This window comes from Taudactylus pleione, unplaced genomic scaffold, assembly GCF_031769625.1.
Source record: "Taudactylus pleione unplaced genomic scaffold, aTauple2 ptg000067l, whole genome shotgun sequence".
NCBI classification, from domain to species: Eukaryota; Metazoa; Chordata; class Amphibia; order Anura; family Myobatrachidae; genus Taudactylus; species Taudactylus pleione.
In genome coordinates this window covers 1,594,485-1,614,391 of record NW_028284469.1, presented here as the reverse complement: position 1 = coordinate 1,614,391, position 19,907 = coordinate 1,594,485, and the positions used below count along the sequence as shown (strand labels likewise).

Genomic DNA, 19,907 nt, shown 5'->3' with positions numbered 1-19,907 from the left:
AGCAATGCAAGTGTTGCAATTACATTTGTTTTGAGGCATTCAGGGTAAATACTGGCTGCATTTGCATGTAGCCCACAAATAATACTCACTGACTTTATTCATCTCCTCTCCAGGAGAAGGCCTGAGAGGAGATGCAGGAGGCCGGTGATGGGAGTGGGGCCGGACAATGTGAATTATTAGGCCCCTCCACCTTGCTGCAAAATGTCAGGAATAGATATCTTATCATAGTGCCCCGGGGTCTGCTCTTTATATATATATATATATATATATATATATGTTTAAGGGGCTACACCTCAAGAGCTATAGGAAGTACTGAGCTGAAGTTTGGCATGGGTGGGTAGAACTGTCGCACGGTACTGCATGCCAAATTTCAGGGCTAAAAAATGAGGATTTGGGAGTAACAGAAAATTCTAACTGTCAGTTTTTTCTGACACTCTTACTTGGGACCACTGGGCCTGATTCAGACTCGGACGCTATTTGCGGCCGCTCGCTGGCTAAAATGGGCCAGCTATTTAAATCATGCGCTCGCACTGCGTCGCATAAAGCTGCCCACTAAGTAATAGCAAGCGGCCGCACTATGCGCTCGCACCTGTATAAAAATGCCCCTTTGCCACTCGCAATACAGGTCATCTCCAGCAGTTGTAGGATTAATCGGGAACATCGAGAGCCATCGGAGCTCCTCGCAGCGCTTGTGGTAGCCTTTTCCCACCACAACATTGTGAGCAGTTCAAGCTAAAATACAACCCAGTCACGTGTGTAATGACGCTACTTTGCTAATTATGCACACCCATTAAACTCCGTTCTGACGGTTGGGCACGCCTGTGTTCGCACATCCACACCCCCATTTACAAGCACCTTTCCCTGTTACCACCCACAAACGGCACTATCTGTCACCCAAAATAGCGGCCCGACTGCGTGCTATGGGCAAGCACTTTCCCATTGCAATGTCTGGTTTGCGCACGCGAATTGTGAATCATAGGCATGTGCAGATTGTGAAAAGTCACTCAATGCGAGCGCAGCATAGCGTCCGGTTCTGAATCAGGCCCACTGTTCTGCTGTTCTCTATGGGGGATTTTTGGGAAGGCATAACTAAGGGTAGGGGGCAAATTTAGACTTAAATATGGTAGACAAATGACATAGGGGTCCCTCGTATTCATGGCAACCAGTACTGGGCTTTGAGCTTGTCCTGTTTCTGGAAATATGAGGGAAAAAATGAGTAGGGTTCCCCTGTATTTTCCTGAACCAGCACCGGACTTTTTCTAGCAGGGGCTGATGCCACAGCCAGGTGAGCCCTTTCACAGGGCCCCCTAGCCAAAGCATTAACCCTGACCGCTAGTCAGCCCAGGCCGGGGTTCCCTTTGGGAGCTGGGGACCCCCCCCAATAAAGTGGTCCCCCTCTACAGGCCACCCCAGGCCTAGGCTGATAGCCCAGGGCAATCCCCAGCACTCCTGGTGCGGTGGGTGCTGGGTTGATAGTGTAATGTGGTGTAAAAAATAGAAGTTAAATATTGTCTTTTCCTGTGGTACTACAGTTCCCACCAGGCCTCACCTCCCCCACATGCTGGTACCTGTAGTTCTACAGCAAAAAAAATATTTAACTAAACACAGGATACACACACCGTACAAAGTAGACATTTATTAAACATACATGCGCACACACACATACACACATACTCACCTATGTATCCCTGAAGCCCATTGGTCCCCTTCTCCAATAGATTATCCATAGGGTACCTGATAAAAAAAAAACATACTCACCTTCTCCTCTTGGGTCCAAAATAGGCTTGGCAAAACAAGATATGCAACCCACGGACATTAGTACTGTCCTACAAAGACAGAACTCCATGAATGAGAGCTTAGCAGCAGGAATTCACTATGGAAAGCTCGCCGCTGAGTGCTCATTGGCTGAGAGAAGTGAGCCTTCTGCCTCTCAGCCAATGAGCGGTTCACACCATTGACTTCAATGGTGAGAACCGCAATGCCCATTTCAAAAATTAAATGAAATTTTAAATTTAAAGATGGTCGCCGCGAACCAGTCATGGTTCGCGACGTCATCGCCCTGCCCCCTCGGCTGGCTTATTTAGGCCAGTGGTAGGACACGGCAATCCGTTGGCCTGGTGGCAGCAGAGAAGACCTGCCAAAGACAGGACGCCGGGGAAGTCCGGGATAGGCGTCCCCCCTCCAGGTAAAGATGCAGTGGAAGTCCTGGGGGAAGCGGCAGCCATGAAAGAGAGCTTAAAGGCTGCCGCCCCCGAGGTGAAGGTGCAGAAAAATAAAATATTAAAACAAACGGTCTTTGTTTTATTTAAAATTTATTTTACAAGGGTACTATAGGTACCAGCAGGCCCTTAATCACCTGCATGCTGGTACTTGTGGATCTCCAAGTACCAGTAAGTGGGGGAGGTCTGCTGGGACTGCAAAAGACAATATTTATACTTTCATATGCACCATACTACACTCTCAACCCGGCACCCACCAGACAGGAATGCCGAGGATAGCTCCAAGCTATCAGCCTGGGCCTCGGGTTCCCTGGAGAGGGGTCTCCCAGATCCTCAGGGATCCCCAGCCTGGGCTGACTAGCATTCAGGGTTAATGCTTCAGCTGGGGGGCCCGGTGAAAGGGCTCCCCTGGCTGTGGCATTACCCCCCCCGCTAGAAAAAGTCTGGTGCTGGTTCTGGAAAATACAGGGGAACCTTACTAATTTTTTCCCTTGTATTTCCAGAACCAGGACCGGCTCAGAGTCCAATGCTGGTTGCGCTGAATACGGGGGACCCCTTTGTCCCCCATATTTTGACAACCAGGACTGGTTCTGATTTACCTGGTGCTGGTTGTTCTTAATATGGGGAACCCCTATGTCATTTGTCCTCCGTATTTTCACAACCAGGATCGGCGGTGAAAAGCCCGGGGCTGCTTGTGTTTGGGGGAGGGGGCGCATTTCCCTTTTTTTATTTTTATTTTGCACAAATTAAAATTTTATCACAGATCCATAGATGGATCTCACTGATTCATCCATGCATCTGTGTCTTATTTTCTCAGATGCATGCCCAGCGCCAGTGAGCACCTCTGTTGTCTGCTAATGCCCCTGTGCACTGCTCCACTGTTGCAACTGGTCCGCGCCCCACTGCTGGCACTGCCCCGCACTCCTGCAGCCTGCCCCTGCAGCCATCTTTCCCTGTCCCTCCCCAAAACACCTCCTATGTGCCGGCCTTCCTCCACCTGCGCTAATGTGCCATTTTGTTGCCCTGCTCCTCCAAACCCTGATAGTTAATACATTTTAAAAAAGCAATGAAATTCCATAGACAAAAACCTTACGGTTTCACATATCCCATTAAGGCTTCTTAGATATGATCTGAAATTTCACAAAACCTATTGAATTTGTGCCACTCAAACTCAAAAAGCAATGAAATTACAATAATTAAAGCTGACGCCTTAATGGACGTGTTCCTTGCATAATACAGATATGGTATGCCATGACACCATGCGGTTAACTGTAGATTCAGCACTCTCACAGAGTGAGATTGCTGTCACTCACAAAATGGTGGAGCTGCTAATTCACAGAATTGTGTGCTCATTGGAATACACACATGCAGTCTATACAACTGAGGTCTGAGAATAACAGCTGCGCAGATGGGATAAGAGTGTGGTGGATGGGGAGAGAAGCGGTGTGGATGGACCAGACAGAAAGGCATGGAGAGGGGAAGATTTAGCAGTACAGATGGGGATGAGCCAAAGTGATGCAGATTGGTGGAAAACAGTGGTGCACATGGGGGGGAGACAGAGTGGCATGGTTTGGGGGAACAGAGTGACATGAATGGGGGGTACAGAGTGGCATGGATGCGGGAAGACAGAGCAGCACAGTTGGGTAAAGACAGATTGGTGTGGATGAGGAATACAGACTAGCACAATGGGAGAACACACAACAGTAGAGATTGGGGAAGACAGATTGGTGCGGATGGGAGGGGAAAGACAGAGTGGCACGGTTGGGGAGGACAGAGTGGTACAGATGGAGGAAGAAAGAGTGGCAGAGATGAGGGGAAGATAGAGTGGTGTGGCTGGGGGCAAGGCAGTTGTGCAGATGGAAGGAATCACAGTGGCACGGATGAAGGAAAGACATATTGATGTGGATAAGGGCATGTAAACTAGCACTGTTGGGAGAACAAACACAGCTGTAGGGATTGGGGAAGTTATAGCAGCATGGAGGTGAAGATAGTGTACATGCTTAGACAGAGTATGATAGTTTTAGCAATTAGGGAGCTCAATGTGTATAATGAATGAGATAGATGTATGGAGTGGGAAAGATGTTTGAACCCAGTGGGATTATTGTGGTGACTGAATGGGAAGATTGTGGGCACTGAATGAGATGTGCTGAACCTGCAGTTAACCACAGGGTGTGATGGCATACCATATCTGTATTATGCAAGGAAGACGTCCATTAAGGCATCAGCTTTAATGATCATAATTTCATTGCTTTTTGAAGTTTGAGTGGCAGAAGTTCAATAGGTTTTGTGAATTTTCAGATCATGTCTAAGAAGCCTTAATGGGACATGTGAAACCGTAAGGTTTTCTTGTCTATGGTATATTCATATATATATATATATATATATATATATATATATAAATAATACTGACATTTCTGAGGCTTCTGTATGTCTGCTTTGCCCATTGTATAGCCTAGTACTGTAAGTAAAAAAAAACAATTGCTTGCACGAACAAGTGAGACATATACACTTGATGAAACAAGTCTGAAATGGATGCAATGATATCTTATTCACCTAAACATAACAAAGCTGAATGTATAGAAAATGCCTGGAATATCTGTATTCCCTTTTTTGTGTGAGAAAGTAAATGTTAGAATGAACTATTTTTATTGTTGCCAAATTCCATCTCTTAAGCTTTGTGTAATACCATTTTTAAATATTTGTTTTTACAGCACTGAAGAGCTAAAGATGTAGATTGCCAGTGTGTTAATTGCCTGGACGCTGTTTACAAGACTTTGCCATTTGAACACATACAGTAAAATGTATTCTGATAAATGCAAATCTTGTCCACTGTGAAATGTTCCCCATCAGGAGAGTTCCCAGATGGGAATGCAGCTGATTACTGGTGGGGGCGGTAGCTGGTTACTGGTGGGGGCGGTAGCTGGTTACTGGTGGGGGCGGTAGCTGGTTACTGGTGGGGGCGGCAGCTGGTTACTGGTGGGGGCGGTAGCTGTTTACTGTTTACATATCACCCTGTTATTACCACTGAACACTCCAATTTCTTTTCAGGTGTTTCATATTCTCTCACTGTTCTACCGGGTAGCCTGCGTTTTATATAGCAGGTTATCTATGGAGTAGACAGGGGAGTGTTTTGGATATCTACCTGACTATATTTCATACCCTCATGGTATATGTGGTAGGTCCGCTCATGCTCCATTCACTACATCATGTACATGGAACACAGCAGCCACCTACCCCTTACTGATAAGTGAGAGGTTACTTTTCTGTTTCTATTTTAGTATAATACCTGATTCTTTGTATGTTCCCTTTTGTCTCTAACCACCACAAAATCTTCACGATTTTTATCTACAATACTCTAATATCTATGTGTTGTGGTCTTTATGATAAACCATTGTGCGTACGATTCATTTAGCCTGGACATGTATGATGTATTATGCCGCAATTACTTTGGGTTATAAATGTTTCTGAGCATATTGATTTAGGGATACGCAGAGGGTACTTGGTTGGTGGACATACTCTACCACAGTGCTCAGATGTAGCAGCGTTTTCTTTTAGTATCTGATAGATATTATTCTGATTATCACACTTATTGTACTGTCATGAGATTTTTTCATCTTTGCAATAAGATTTTTCACCCAGGCTGTTTTCAGATTGTATGATGGGTATGTAATAATGTATTATGGTTTGCAATTATTAGAGACCAATATGATGTCATAGGGACCCATTTTTCTTGTACTTGGTTACAAACTATGAATCATTTTGACTGTCTTTCATCTCTTGCATTTTGTATATCCTTGTATGAGACTTATACTTATCTCATTGGATGGTCTCATTTCTTGATAGAAGAGACTCTGTTTACATACTCAAATACCAGCAGGTCACCATCGGATGGTTATATAATTCTCCGACTGATTTGGTTTATTCTCAAATACCCTGCATAATTGTATATATGTTGTTTGTCTCCTCTTTTGTCTGTCCTGAATTTTATTTTTATTGATATTTCTAATAAACGTTAAGTTTTACTTTATTATAGCAGAGAATTGTGCCCCTACAATATAGAGTACTTTCTTTATCTTTTCTTTAAGTATGGATAACTGTCAGTCTAGCTATATATCATACTGGTACAGGCTAATATAATTTCTAATAATTGGATTTAATGGTGTTTTGGAGATTTAGTTTCTGCCACCAAACTCCATGTGATTCTTTCATCCTGTTTTTGTGCCACGTTTTGTACTGTAGCAAACTCTAAGTAAATAAAGCTGGGCTGGTAGAGCCTTATGGACAAAATGGACATAAATGACTAATAAAATAGCATGAAAATAAACTTTATTTTCCGGGTAACCCCCCGCACAACCGGAAGAGCAGGCACTTCTCCCACATTCTCCCACAGTGAAGTGGGCAGAATAGGAAGAATATTACTGGGGATTGGCAGATCCATACTTGGGGGCGGGGCCTAATCAAGTGATTATATAAGAATCAAGTCATTTAGCCCCGCCCCTATTTTAAATATCCGACGTTCACGACAAATTCCAGTGAAGGGGTGGGGCTTAATGAAGCAACTTGCCTGGCCCCACCCCCAACTCCGCCCACCTGCTTCTCCTCCGTAGGCTTCTCCCAGGGAGAATTTATAAATCGGCAAGCATGATTTCAGCCATATACATCCTGCGATCTGTATGTTTCAGCAGCATATACACCTGGTTTACTATATATTGTCATTATTGTGTGATATTTGCGCCTGTCCTATAGCAGCTGCAAAACATACAGCTCCTAACAGGCACTTATGCGGTTTCTCTAGTACTGCATGAGCTGCATTTGCTGGTACACATCTTTAATGTTAGAAAGCCACTTACCTGCCCTTTCCCACCTCCCCTGCTGCAGGCAGTCAAAAGTGAAAGATTGTGCAAGTCTGCATAGGTGTTTATGAGTGTGTTTTCCAGCATGTGGCTGAATATATCTCACCTTTCCATTTAAAACAAGTTTAATTTGACATAGAAGTGTAGGTGTCACAGAATCTTCCCTCAGCAATAAGGGGTCTATTTGCTAATTCTCCACTAATTCTGTGGCGTTAATGCCCTCTCCTCTAATACCCCTTTTACACCAGACCAAAAACCTGGGTTTTTGCTGGGTCTACCAGGGTGGCAGCTCAGTGTAAAAGGGTCTCTGAAAAATAACCCAGGTCAAGTGACACAGCAATCCAACCCAGATAGCTACCAGGGTTGGACCCAGGATGGACCCGGGTAATGGTGCAGTGTAAACGGTGCGACCCGGGTTATCCGACCTGGGTCATGCCTAAAATGAGCTGATTGGTGGTTGTGGAGCAGTCACCTCCCACTTTTTATGACCTCACAGGTTTAGCAGGGCAGACCCGAGTTCAGTGTGAACAGGGCTGACCTGGGAGTAACCCAGATCAAAGGTGCAGTGTAAATGGGTCTAACCTGGGTCTGACCAGGGTTGGAACCATTTCCAAAAACCCAGGTCGGACCTGGGTTTTTGGTGGAAAAGAGGTACTAGTTACACCTGGGACACTTAGTGCTGTGCAGGCAGAGAAAATCCCTTTAGTACATACTTAAGTTAGAAGCGGTATGTACATTACAGGGATGTTCTCTGCCTTTAGCGTCTCTAACCCCTTATCTCCCCTTAGTACATAGAGCCCTAAGAACCTCACATCCCTACGCTGTGCTTTTGCCACAGTCTTGATTCTCAGATTGACTACATACTCTCTGCCTGTATATACATTAACCACTTGCCTGGCATGGATGCATCGTTTGTGACCACACCAGGCTGTCCGTTACCTCATCTAGTCGGAAACGATGTGACCAGTCAGATACACGGTATGAGCGGCTGTAGGAAGAGAATCTTCCCACAGCTACTGCTCTCAGAGGGTAAAAAAACAATATGATTCTGCTAGTCCAATTGGTAATGTTCCAATCTAAAAGTTTGGTTTGCACATAAATGTTTTTACTCAAATAACAATATACAAGGACACCAAAAAATTCAATATTATTATAATGAATAAAAAATATAAATAAAAATAAATATAAACATCAAAATAAAAACAATAAAACACAAGGAATAAAACCTTCTAATAATGAATGATTAGCTTCAATTACACTGATTTAAATGAAACATGTGTAGCATGAATCAATTGGAAACATTAAATCCACTCCCGTTTGTCTAAATGTGACAATTCTGAAAATTATAGCAACAATTGCAATTGGCATTGGTTCTTCAAAAGCCTTTTTGTTCTCTGTAATATGCGGAATATATCTAGTTTAAATCCACATAGAAAGTGTCCCAATAATCTGGAAGCCCTCTCAGGAGAAACTGAAGGAAAAGGACCAGATTAACCAGTATATGAAAGGAAGCAACCATAGACACATGCCCATAGGCACACATTGATGAGGGTGGCACAGATGTCCTTGCAGCTGTGCTTAACTGCCTGTGACCGGAGTTGTGAAATAGTGGGGCAAAAATGTTATGACCTCTCCGCCTCTGCCTCCATTTGTGTGGTGATACAAGAGTTGGAATATATGAAATACTCTGCATTTCTTTTGACATTCTTAAACTCTACAGTCTCTTATTGCTATGCCCATTTTATAAAGTTATAAAGAATCAACCTTAATAGGTGCAGCCACTCAACTGAAATATGCCTACAAATGTTTTTCATTGTGTAACAAATAGGGCATTGTGAGACTAAACCAGGATTTTCAGTATGCAGAATATAATATGCACTTCGGAAACTTAATTTACAGAATGAAGCTGCAGTTCTAAGCAATTTCCACTGGATGGCCCCATTGCGCTATGTATTTATTAAAAATAAAATATATTATGTTTTATTTTCCTGTGTGTTACACACATTCTTCATGTCAGTGACATTCTGGCATGATACACAAAATAAGCTTAAATTGTTATTAATAATAATAATTATAATACTAATGTTGGCGTTTATTTATACGTATAGTGCCACCATAATACACAGTACTTAAGGAATATTTAATTATTCACATCAGTACTTGACCCATTGGATCTTACAACCTAATGCTGGGTACACACTGACAGATATATTGGCTGATCAATTTAACCGATTGATATATCGGTTGATATAGTGTGTGTGCATCGGTCAGAGTGTACCAGCGATCTGTCTGTGAATGACGTTGTTCACAGACATATCGTGGTGGCCAATTCCCAATATATCTGCAGAACAGAGTATGTAGTGAGTGCACAGCTATTTTAAAATTCATTTTTCTTTAACTTTTTTCACTATCTGTCCATTTTATTTAGCTGTAATTTAATTACTTCCATTTTAAAAGGACAAATAAAAGCTATTTTTAGACCTATACAGTATGTGTACCACATAAAACAATCCTATATCTGGTTCTTTTGGCTGCTATTATAATCCTGAAGGAGCAAATGAGTTAATGAGTTTTTAGGAGGGATTTTTAAGGATGAGGGGATAGTATTGTGTGGAAGTCTCAAAACTACAATATAATGTATAGTGGTCATTCATGTGCTCTATGTATTATATGGTGGTCATTCACATGCGCTCTATATTATATGGCAGTCATTAACATGCTATCTGTATTATATGGTGGTCATTAACATGCTCTCTGTATTATATGGCAGTCATTAACATGCTATCTGCATTATATGGTGGTCATTCACATGTTCTCTGTATTATATGGCGGTCATTAACATGCTCTTTGTATTATATGGCAGTCATTAACATGCTCTCTGTATTATATGGTGGTCATTAACATGCTCTCTGTATTATATGGTGGTCATTAACATGCTCTCTGTATTATATGGTGGTCATTAACATGCTCTCTGTATTTTATGGTGGTCATTAACATGCTTTGGGTATTATATGGTGGTCAATAACATGGTCTCAGTATTATATGGCAGTCATTAACATGCTGTCTGTATTATATGGTGGTCATTAACATGCTATCTGTATTATATGGTGGTCATTAACATGCTCTCTGTATTATATGGTGGTCATTAACATGCTCTCTGTATTATATGGTGGTCACTAACATGCTCTATGTATTATATGGCAGTGACAAAAATATTTTTTTATAGTGTATGGTCTCAAAAATGTTCTCTATTGTATGGCGGTCACAAAAATGGTCTCTGCAGTGTATAGTGGTCACAAAAATGTTCTCTATTGTGCAGTGGTCACAACATGATCTTTACAGTGTGTGGTGGTAACAAAAATGCTTTCAGTATAGTATGGCAGTCACAAAAATTATCTCAAAATGTTATGGTTGTCACAGAAATGCTCGTAATATGGTATGGGGATCACAAAAACGGGAAGGGGTGGTGCGTACCTTATCAGAGTTGCATTCAGTATATGTCAGTAATATCTCCACTTGCAACTGGGTGGGTGCAACTGGGCGGCAATGGGGCGCTATCATAAGGATTGGTTTGCCATGAGGTACTGATAGAATTGCAGGTATTACTGATTGAAAATGTTACCTATCATCGCTTATCGTTAAGTAGACCCATGTGGGTTTTATTTTTTTATCGATTTGTTTGCTGTGTAATTTATTTTTTGTTTCTGTAGAGGGAGGGGTTACTTTTTTTTCCTTCAGCTCCAGTTTGCCTAGAAAAAAGGTATTCATTGTATGAATGGATGAATGGATCAGGGTGGCGGCCCCAAACCAGTAACTTGCCTAGGGCCCCGTGACGTCTTAATCCGGCTCTGTCACTTAGCGACTTTATGAAAAGTAGCTATTCCGCAGGTAAAGCTGATGCGGGATGTCTGAATCTGTAAAAGAACGGAAAGGTGAAGGTATGCAGAGACTAATGAGGTGGATCACTCATAATAATGAGTAAACAACACGATCTGACGGACTTTGAACGTTGAATAATTGTTGACACACGCAGCAGCTGTGGGGACATTAGCAAAATGGCTGCTCTGGTGAATTGTGCGAGAGCAGCAGTGTATACACAGAATGGGCCAGCAGACAAAATAATGGGTCTGAACAGCCCGTGGTCGGAAATGGCTTCTGGATGCTCAAGCAGAATGGAGAGTGGGCAGACTAAAGCTGGGTACACACGTAAAGATTTTCTGTCCAACTATCCAACCAGTTGATTGGTTGGAATGAAAATCTGGTAACGTATGAAAGTAAATGACAATCAGCAATTTGCTCCCAAACACCGGAAAATGGACAAAAACTGTTGTTAGAACAAATTGTTTAGATCAAACATTTAACAAACTTGTCTGACCGACCATTTTCATCTGTTTTCTGGCATTTAGGAGCAAATTGCTGATCATCAGTTACTCCCATACGTTACCAGATTTTCATTCCAACCAATCAACTAGTTGGATGGTTGGACAGAAAATCTTTACATGTACCCAGCTTTATTCCGTCCCAGAGATAAGCAACAGTTTCCTCTCCTGTGCAATGGTCGGAGGGGGGCCGATTAAACTAATTTTCCCTCCCCCATGCCCTAATGTGACACTTGTATATATGTGTGCACTGAAGTCTGTATATGAAGCACAACGGAACTTGGAATGAAAAAAGCTGTGGCTGCTGCATCATAGCACTTTGTATACAGATTCAGAGACTCAGCCTCACACAGATATACAAGTGTCATATATCAAATGTCTTATATATACATCAGCACAGTCTGCTGGGGAATCCTCGCCCGGAGATAGCAGAGTCTAACAGGACCTGGTGCGGCAAGAGGGGCTTATTTGTGCGACTGCAGTAAAGATGTGTAAGGACACATCTGTATATAAAATGCATTGAAAATTTGTCCGACATAAATGAGTAGTAAAAAAATATCTTTTTATTGGAGTTCTACATAACAGACTTTGCAAATTCCCCAATAGAGTAAACTCGTTATTTGACAGCGTTTTACACAAACTAAAACAGCAGGAAAAATTCAAATGAAAGAAAAAAATTTCACTGATAGAAAAAAAAACAGTTAATCATGAGAATGGAAATAATTTTGCTGCTTTAACAATTGCTCAAATGAATTCAGTGACTGCTCTCTAACCAAAGATTTTAATCGATTTAAATAGGAGTTTTCCCATAAAGGCTGTCATATAAAAAATACTTTGTGCGCAGAGTCTTCAGAGCTAACTCTCTCTGACATCACAGGGTAAGAGTGTAACCCCTCTCTCCGATCAGTCACCCTGGGACATGCAGAGCTTTGGGGAATGCTGCACTTTTCTAGCTGACAAAAAGAACATCTTTTGAGCACTCCTATGGGACAGCATCCTACGTTACTGTAACATACACAAATAAACAAGTGATCAGCTGTGATTCGAAGGAAAGGTATACATTTCCCCTTCAGTTTCTGCACCTGGAAGTAACGTTGTGCATACGTGCCTACTTTTGAAAAAGCATTTCAGGGAGATTGCGAAAGCAACACCTATGAGCGCGGCGTTAAAGTGGGCGTCTACGGCTACATCTGAGAGGTGTGTCATAAAATTGATTTACATTCAAATGTAAATGAGCCCCAACACAATTACTAAGATCTACTGGGTGAGGAAAACACACTGATACTTTTCAGAAAATGCATGTAGCCATAGGGATCATTGTGCCTTATATCTTTGAGAGATTGTTGCTATTTCAGGGAGTCTCCCCGACAATCAGGGAGAGTTGGCAAGTATGGTGTGGAGTGAGGGTGGAAGAGCGGTTCCCTGCCCTTACAGTACACCAAAAAAAAAGAAAGTTGTCCCCTCGCGGGCTCCCCCTCTATGCCCACATGGATTGTAGAGAATGACGTTGAACAATAGCTAATGATGTCAGGATACAAAAAACTGAAGGGGATCTATTCACTTCCGTGAATTCTAAGGGGTATATTTTTTATTGGTAGCAGTGTGGCCTCTAAAAGGAAAAATTATTATAGGTGCGTATCGCTGCAGCACTAAAGTTTTCTTCAGAGGTATTAATCAAAAAACTCTTTACAGGGTAGCCGATCCAATAGGATCCTGTCTGGCCAATAGGTCGCTACCACTTTACAATGACTCTGACTCTGTGGGTTTGATTCTGAGTTGCACGTAGTGCACAAATGGCCGCTGTTTCTCAACTTAGAACGTGACTAATTTGCTAAAAAATCACACAGCGCCTGCATCTCACGGTGTGTACCCAGCCAAGTGCAGTTGTGATTGAGATGTAGGGTCTTAGAAATATATTGGATATGCTGGATGTTCCTGGGTAGTGGCGATTTAGACGCGCAGAGATGCACCATCGTATGGCGTGTTATGGGAGTGTTGTGGCTGCGTCTCTGAATTGGCTGCGAACTCAGATGCTTAATCACCTACTTTGGAGGCCATACCCTGACAGAGATTCTGCACCTAGCACGGGGCTGGTGCAGGTTCCGATGGTGCAACCAACGATTGCATCTAAAGATGCGCCAAGAATTATTTCAGTGACTAAAAACGCTCAAGGTGGGGATCTTAATATTTACACATGCAGACGCACGGATGTACACCAGAGAATGTCTTCTAGCGGTATTACCATATAGTCGCTCTAGCTACACCGGCAAAAGATGCGTGCACAGATGCGGTGCGTCACCACAAGGCCAGGTGGAGAGCAGCAAGGAGTTTGCCGGCTACTTACCAGAAGATCCCTATCCAGCAATGCTCACCAAAGCCTACCACATAGGCAACAGAAAGATAGTTGAAGTCAGACGTACTTTGACCATAAATAGGCTACAAACAAAGCACGGAACATAGTAGAGGGACTAGGGTATTGCAGAATCAGTGGAATGAGTGGATGAAAACACGATGGAGCGGATGCGGATCAGTTAACACCCGATTAAACAAGGAGAGGTCAAACAGAAATAATAAAAAATATATATTTTGGGGTAATGGCTGCACAAAAGTAGTCGACTTTTACACAACAATGACCCACAAATCACTTTTAGTTATTGTTTGCAGTTACTGTTACTATTTTGGCAGCTATATTTATCAGTCATGTAGCATCACAGATGTATATAGACAATTGTCTTTTTATTGGTCAGAATTTGTATAAAGTTCAGAATACAAATGGCAAAAAAGAACAAAAATTCTAGGAAGTAAAGGTTCAAAAAGGTGATGGTGGTAATATTGATGATGATGGTGATATTGATGATGGTGGTGATATTGATGATATTGATGATGATGATGATATTGATGAAGATGATGATATTGATGATGATGGTGATATTGATGATGGTGCTGATATTGATGATGATGGTGATATTGATGATGGTGGTGATATTGATGATGATGCTGATATTGATGATGATGATGATGATGATGATGATATTGATGATGGTGGTGATATTGATGATGATGATGATATTGATGATGAAGATGATGATATTGATGATGATGATGATGGTGATATTGATGATGGTGCTGATATTGATGATGATGCTGATATTGATGATGATGATGATGATATTGATGATGGTGGTGATATTGATGATGATGATATTGATGAAGATGATGATATTGATGATGATGGTGATATTGATGATGGTGCTGATATTGATGATGATGATGATGATATTGATGATGGGGTGATATTGATGATGATGATTGCCAGCACTAGCTAACTGCTTCTGATTGGCTGTTTGTGGATTCACGTCCAACGCTGTTAGATACTTTCTTCATTGCTAATAGGGGCAGAGTAGGCATGGCTAAGCACCGTGCCTCCTGTACTGGGGGAAAAATAAAATTTGCGGGGTCTCTACTATGAATGGCGGAGACCCTTTGGACATCCACCATCGATGTCAAAATCATAGATGATTGCTAACCATTGATGGTTGATGGCCATCCCTATCCCATATTTATATATAGAATACTGCAGTGCCCAGACAACCTGGTGATGAATTAAAGTTGTCCTTACACAGGGGCATCTCTCCTTCTTTCCCTAGGCCCGGTATGGTCTTCTCACAACATTTATCATTTATTGAAAAAATAAATCAGAAATACTTGCAGCACGCAGTAACTTTTGTCTACGGATAGTTCTAGGCAAATGAATCTCCCATATGTGTGCACCTGGGCGCTGGGTTCTGTCAGGATGAGGCTAAAGGCTGTAGGGAACAAATTTATTTTTGTTATTCGTTTGTCCTTAAAGTGAAGACATTACACAAAAATAACTTCTGTATCCTATCTTCCTGTAATTGGAGAGGACTTCTCAACTTTCAGCTCACATGCTGGAGAAACATCTTTCCTCACACACTTAGCTAATGAAGCATGAATCTATCCAAGAGGCCTGCAGGATGATTAGAGCAGACACCCTGCTTTCCTTGGGACTGGCCTGTGTCTATGTGTAATATTGCATGCAAGCTAAATTGTATATATTTGTGATATGAAAGTGCACTTAACGTGCTGCATTATCAACTAAGCACTAAGGAAATCCACAAGTGTTTAGGTAATTTTATGTGTACTTTTTAAACCGTACTATTTACTAAAAACAAAAACCCTACATCAGACAACTTTTTTTTTTTTTTAAATGTCAAATTTTACATATGGGGGTAAATGTAATACCCTGTGATGGTATACGATCAGGAAGCCGGCGGTCGAAATGCCGACCGCTGGCTTCCCAACCGCCGGCTTCCCGACTTGTGAAATCCCGGCATGGGACTAGGCGTCGAAATTCTGACGCCTATCATTATCCACCCACTGAAATTCTGACGGTCAGCATACTGAACGAAGGTAAGCCGGGCGTCCGGGGTGGACAGCCGCGGGGGGCGAGGGTTAGGTTTAGGGGCTCCCGTGGGGACTTAGGGCTAGGCACCCCCCAGGAGGGTTAGGGTTAGGCTAGGGGAAGGGAGGGGCTAGGGTTAGGCACCACCGGGGGTTGGAAGGTTAGGGTTACGTTTAGGGTGCATGGAGGGGGGGATAGGTTTAGGCAACCCTGGGGAGAGGTTAGGGTTAGGCAGTAGGGGAGGAGGTTAGGGTTAGGCACCCCTAAATGAGGTTTAGGGTTAGGGAGGGGAGAGGGTTATGTCCGGCGGTATGTCATATCGATTCCACCTACTACATGCAGGAATCTGGAGTTATCAGCAAGTCTGTACATTTTTTTTAAAGGGTCAATCATTTAAAAGGTAAAACCAACCTAGTTTTGCCTGCTAAATGATAGCTCCTTTAAAACAGTGGGCAAACTCGCCGGGAACTCACCGATGCCTTCATCACACAGTTTATTACATTTTCCCCGTGGACAGAATATAATTTGTGCAATGTATCAAGCTGCAGTTTTGCAAACGTCATGTCAAACCACAAAAAAACAAATGAGTAGATAAGATAAATATGTCTAAAGCTGGGTACAGACTATACAACGTATCATACAATATATCATTTTGGCGCAGATTGGAACAATAGCTTGTACATGTCATATAGTGTGTACGGCGGATCCGCTGTTGCCGTTGTTGCTCATTGCATCATCCCATCCAGTGGCAAATGCAGGAATTTGAAAGGGGGGTTTCCATACCAAAAAAGAATCTAGCCATAATAAATATTTAATAAATATTTTATATATATATATATATATATATATATATATATATACTTGGATAATGGACAGTCAGTTCGGCATTACACACACACTGACACAACACACTCTAACACAGACACCTGGACATACACACACCTCTTTCACACAAAAACATAAGCGCAGGCAAACAAGTACAGTATCAGTTGTTAATGTACACCACCACTGGCAGTAACCCCCTGCCAGCAGCCCCTCCCCCACTGGGCACTCCCCACATAAGTTCACCTGCGGCTGAAGGTCCAGGAGAAAGCGCCGGGAATAGTCAGTCACCCGGCGGCAGCGCAGCTCAGCCTGGCCCTCTTGCAATGCCCCATCAGAACTTCCTGGGGGGAGCTGCGCGCTGCCGCAGCAGCTCCCCCTACAGTCAACCAGCTGAGCCAGCCCAGCTCCAGCCAGTGTAAGAGCAGGCACAGTTGCCTGAAATCCGGCTGCTCCTTCTTTTAATTAAAAAAAAAAAAGTTGTGTAGCTGCTTGGCGATGGAGCGGCGGCTAGGCGGGGTTTCTAGTTACTCAGAAACCCCCCCTGCATGCGCGTATGCCATCTGCTGTGCTCCGCAGCAGATGGGACGATACAATGAATAACGCCCTGTACTTACGTGCAGCATTTAACGATAACATCACGCCATCGTACGGTGGATCGTGCAGTGTGTACTGCACTCTCAATGTGTTATTGCATCGGTCGCTGGGTCGCACCGCCGGTTAGGGAGACCACATTGACTTGCTAGTTATGAGTGTGGTAGTCATTTATTCATTGAAGACTTTTATTAAGGAGCCAAGATTAATTGATTATTATATTTAAGAGCCAATATTATTTTTTTATGGGTTTGATACTATCTGGTTTATAATTTCATAATAGGGGCGCTACTGTATTTATAGTGCATGGACCATCCGTCATACTACACTGAAAAACCGCACACGGCGTGCCATGCTGGTTAGTAAATCACCCCCGGATGCTGTATACCGCATTGCTGAAACCTACACTGAGTATGACCAGCTTTCAATGTTGAAAAAGATGAATTTCAAGAAATGTTTAATCCCTGTTATTTCCTTATTTATGTTCTTCTTAGAAGTAGAAGAATCACCATCAAGCTCGTTAATTTCTGTTTGTTTGTAGGAAGTTCTCCACAACTGCCAGTTACACCGGATTTCATTTTGTGCTGATGATAAAACGGACAAAAGGATTTTTACCTTCATCTGCAAGGATTCCGAGTCCAACAAGCACTTGTGCTATGTGTTCGATAGCGAGAAGTGTGTAAGTACTGTATGCCAGATGTTTTAGGGTGTTTTCTGTCCTACATGAAAAGGGTTTGGCTTGGCTGGAGACTGCTAGAACGACTTGGCGGATGAAATCTGCAGATGTTTATCTTCATTAATGGCTCCAACTTGTCATGAGAAAATGCATCAAGATGTTTAATTTGTATTACTTCCCATACTGAGCTTTATGCAGTTTAAAACAAAGGTTTCTTCGCCCTTTGTTCTCCAATTTAACTCTGTGTCAACGTAGCAATCAAGTTAAAGAGGACATATCTCAGAAACACAACCTAACAAACCTAATCCTACAGAAAAGAAATGTTGATTGAACTATAATCTGTTAGACAGTCCAGAATAAACTATAAAGTCCCCATTCTTAAAGTATCTGATAATGAACTAGTAAACCCGCCAGCTCTACAACTGCCAATAACCAACCACACACATTTATATAATTCAGACTGACTCTAGATTACATGGATTATGCCCTGAGAATGTTTTATGTATAAAGAGAATTGTGGAAAATTGTCAGATGGAAGCGGAAAGGACTGAGCCAGATGTTGCCCAGTCAGACTGAATCTGACAACCTCACTCAGTACTATATGATCATTATAATGGCATTACACTCAGTGGTGCAAGTAGGTCTCGTTTTAAACTAGTACTCTGTGCGCGTGCATAAAAAAATAGGAGTGGCCTTGTGTCATGAGGGCGTGGGGATGTCCCGCGCTCTGGGAGCTGCTGTGCTGTCTCCGGCCACTCATGGCTTGGGGTCCGGCGAGCACTGTGTTTCGCTTACTGGTGCAAATAATGGTGCCAGCAGAAGTTGGTAGGGGGCACGGCTACCAGCTACTAATTTCTTAATGGTACGCTGTATCACCTTATTTGGGAGGTAGTTAATAGACCGGCGGACTAAATGATTAAGCTCTATATCCCGACACCAGAAGACCGGCAAGGGGCAGAAGATAGGTGGTGGAATACTGACGCCTATCTTCATCCCGACACTGGAGTGCTGAAGGACACCGGACCGATCGAGGTGAGTCTGGACGATCCTAGCACTTAGCCCCGTGGGGGCTAGGTTTAGGCAACCCCGGGGGGAACTAGGCTTAGGCACCTCCCTGGGGAGGGTTAGGGTTAGGCTAGGGGAAGGGGGGGCTAGGCGCCGCTTGGGTGAGGTTAGGTTTAGAGTGCAGGGGAGGGGGGGTAGGTTTAGGCCCTCCCAGGGGGCACTTAGAGTTAGGCACCACCCCGGGTGTTTAGGGTTAGGCACCCCTAAGGGAGGGTTAGGGGGGGGAGAAGGGAGGGTTTGGTGATTTACCTGCCGCTGTCGGGATTTCAATCCCATTCCCTTACTTGGACCACTGATTACACTGCTAAGCTCCAAAAACACCAAAACTTCTGCACCCTTTCAAATTTCAAAATCTACATTGAAGAAGATCATTTGTATTTCCATACTGTTATTAAGACGGTCTGCACATTTTTTTAATGGTATCCGGTCAAAATGTCGACAATTCAGAATGTCAACTGCAGAATGTCGACAGTACATTTTTGGGCTTTTTTAGAGGTTAGGGTTAGGATTATTGTTAGCGTTAGGATTAGTTTTAGAATTAGGTTTAGGATTAGGGTTAGTTTTATGGTTAGGTTTAGGGTTAGGTTTAGGGATAGGGTTAGAGTTAGGGTTTAGGGTTAAATATACATATTAAATGTTGTTATTATTAACATGTCGACATTTTAACCATGTCAACATTTGTGTATGTCACCATAGTGCTGGTCGGCCTAATGTCTATGTCGAAATTCAAAACCTTTTGGGTATCTGGTGTTGACATCATGTAAACTTTTTGTACTACACCCATTTTTATTGTTGATGCTCCTCTATGGTTATAGAACAATAGTACTGCGGGTAATATATTGTGCAGAAAGGTCCTACACTGTAAATAACAATAGT

General features: G+C 42.7%; 1 protein-coding gene across 7 annotated transcripts in view; it reads left to right on the top strand.

The window, feature by feature from the left end:
• Positions 1–19,907, top strand: part of GULP1 (GULP PTB domain containing engulfment adaptor 1) — a 366,994-nt gene that overhangs the window by 278,565 nt on the left and 68,522 nt on the right. For all 7 annotated transcript variants that reach the window (XM_088466954.1, XM_088466947.1, XM_088466948.1 and 4 more), the window contains one exon: positions 17,832–17,969. In XM_088466954.1, coding sequence (XP_088323080.1) covers positions 17,832–17,969 — 138 coding nt within the window. The remainder of the gene's footprint in view (positions 1–17,831; positions 17,970–19,907) is intronic.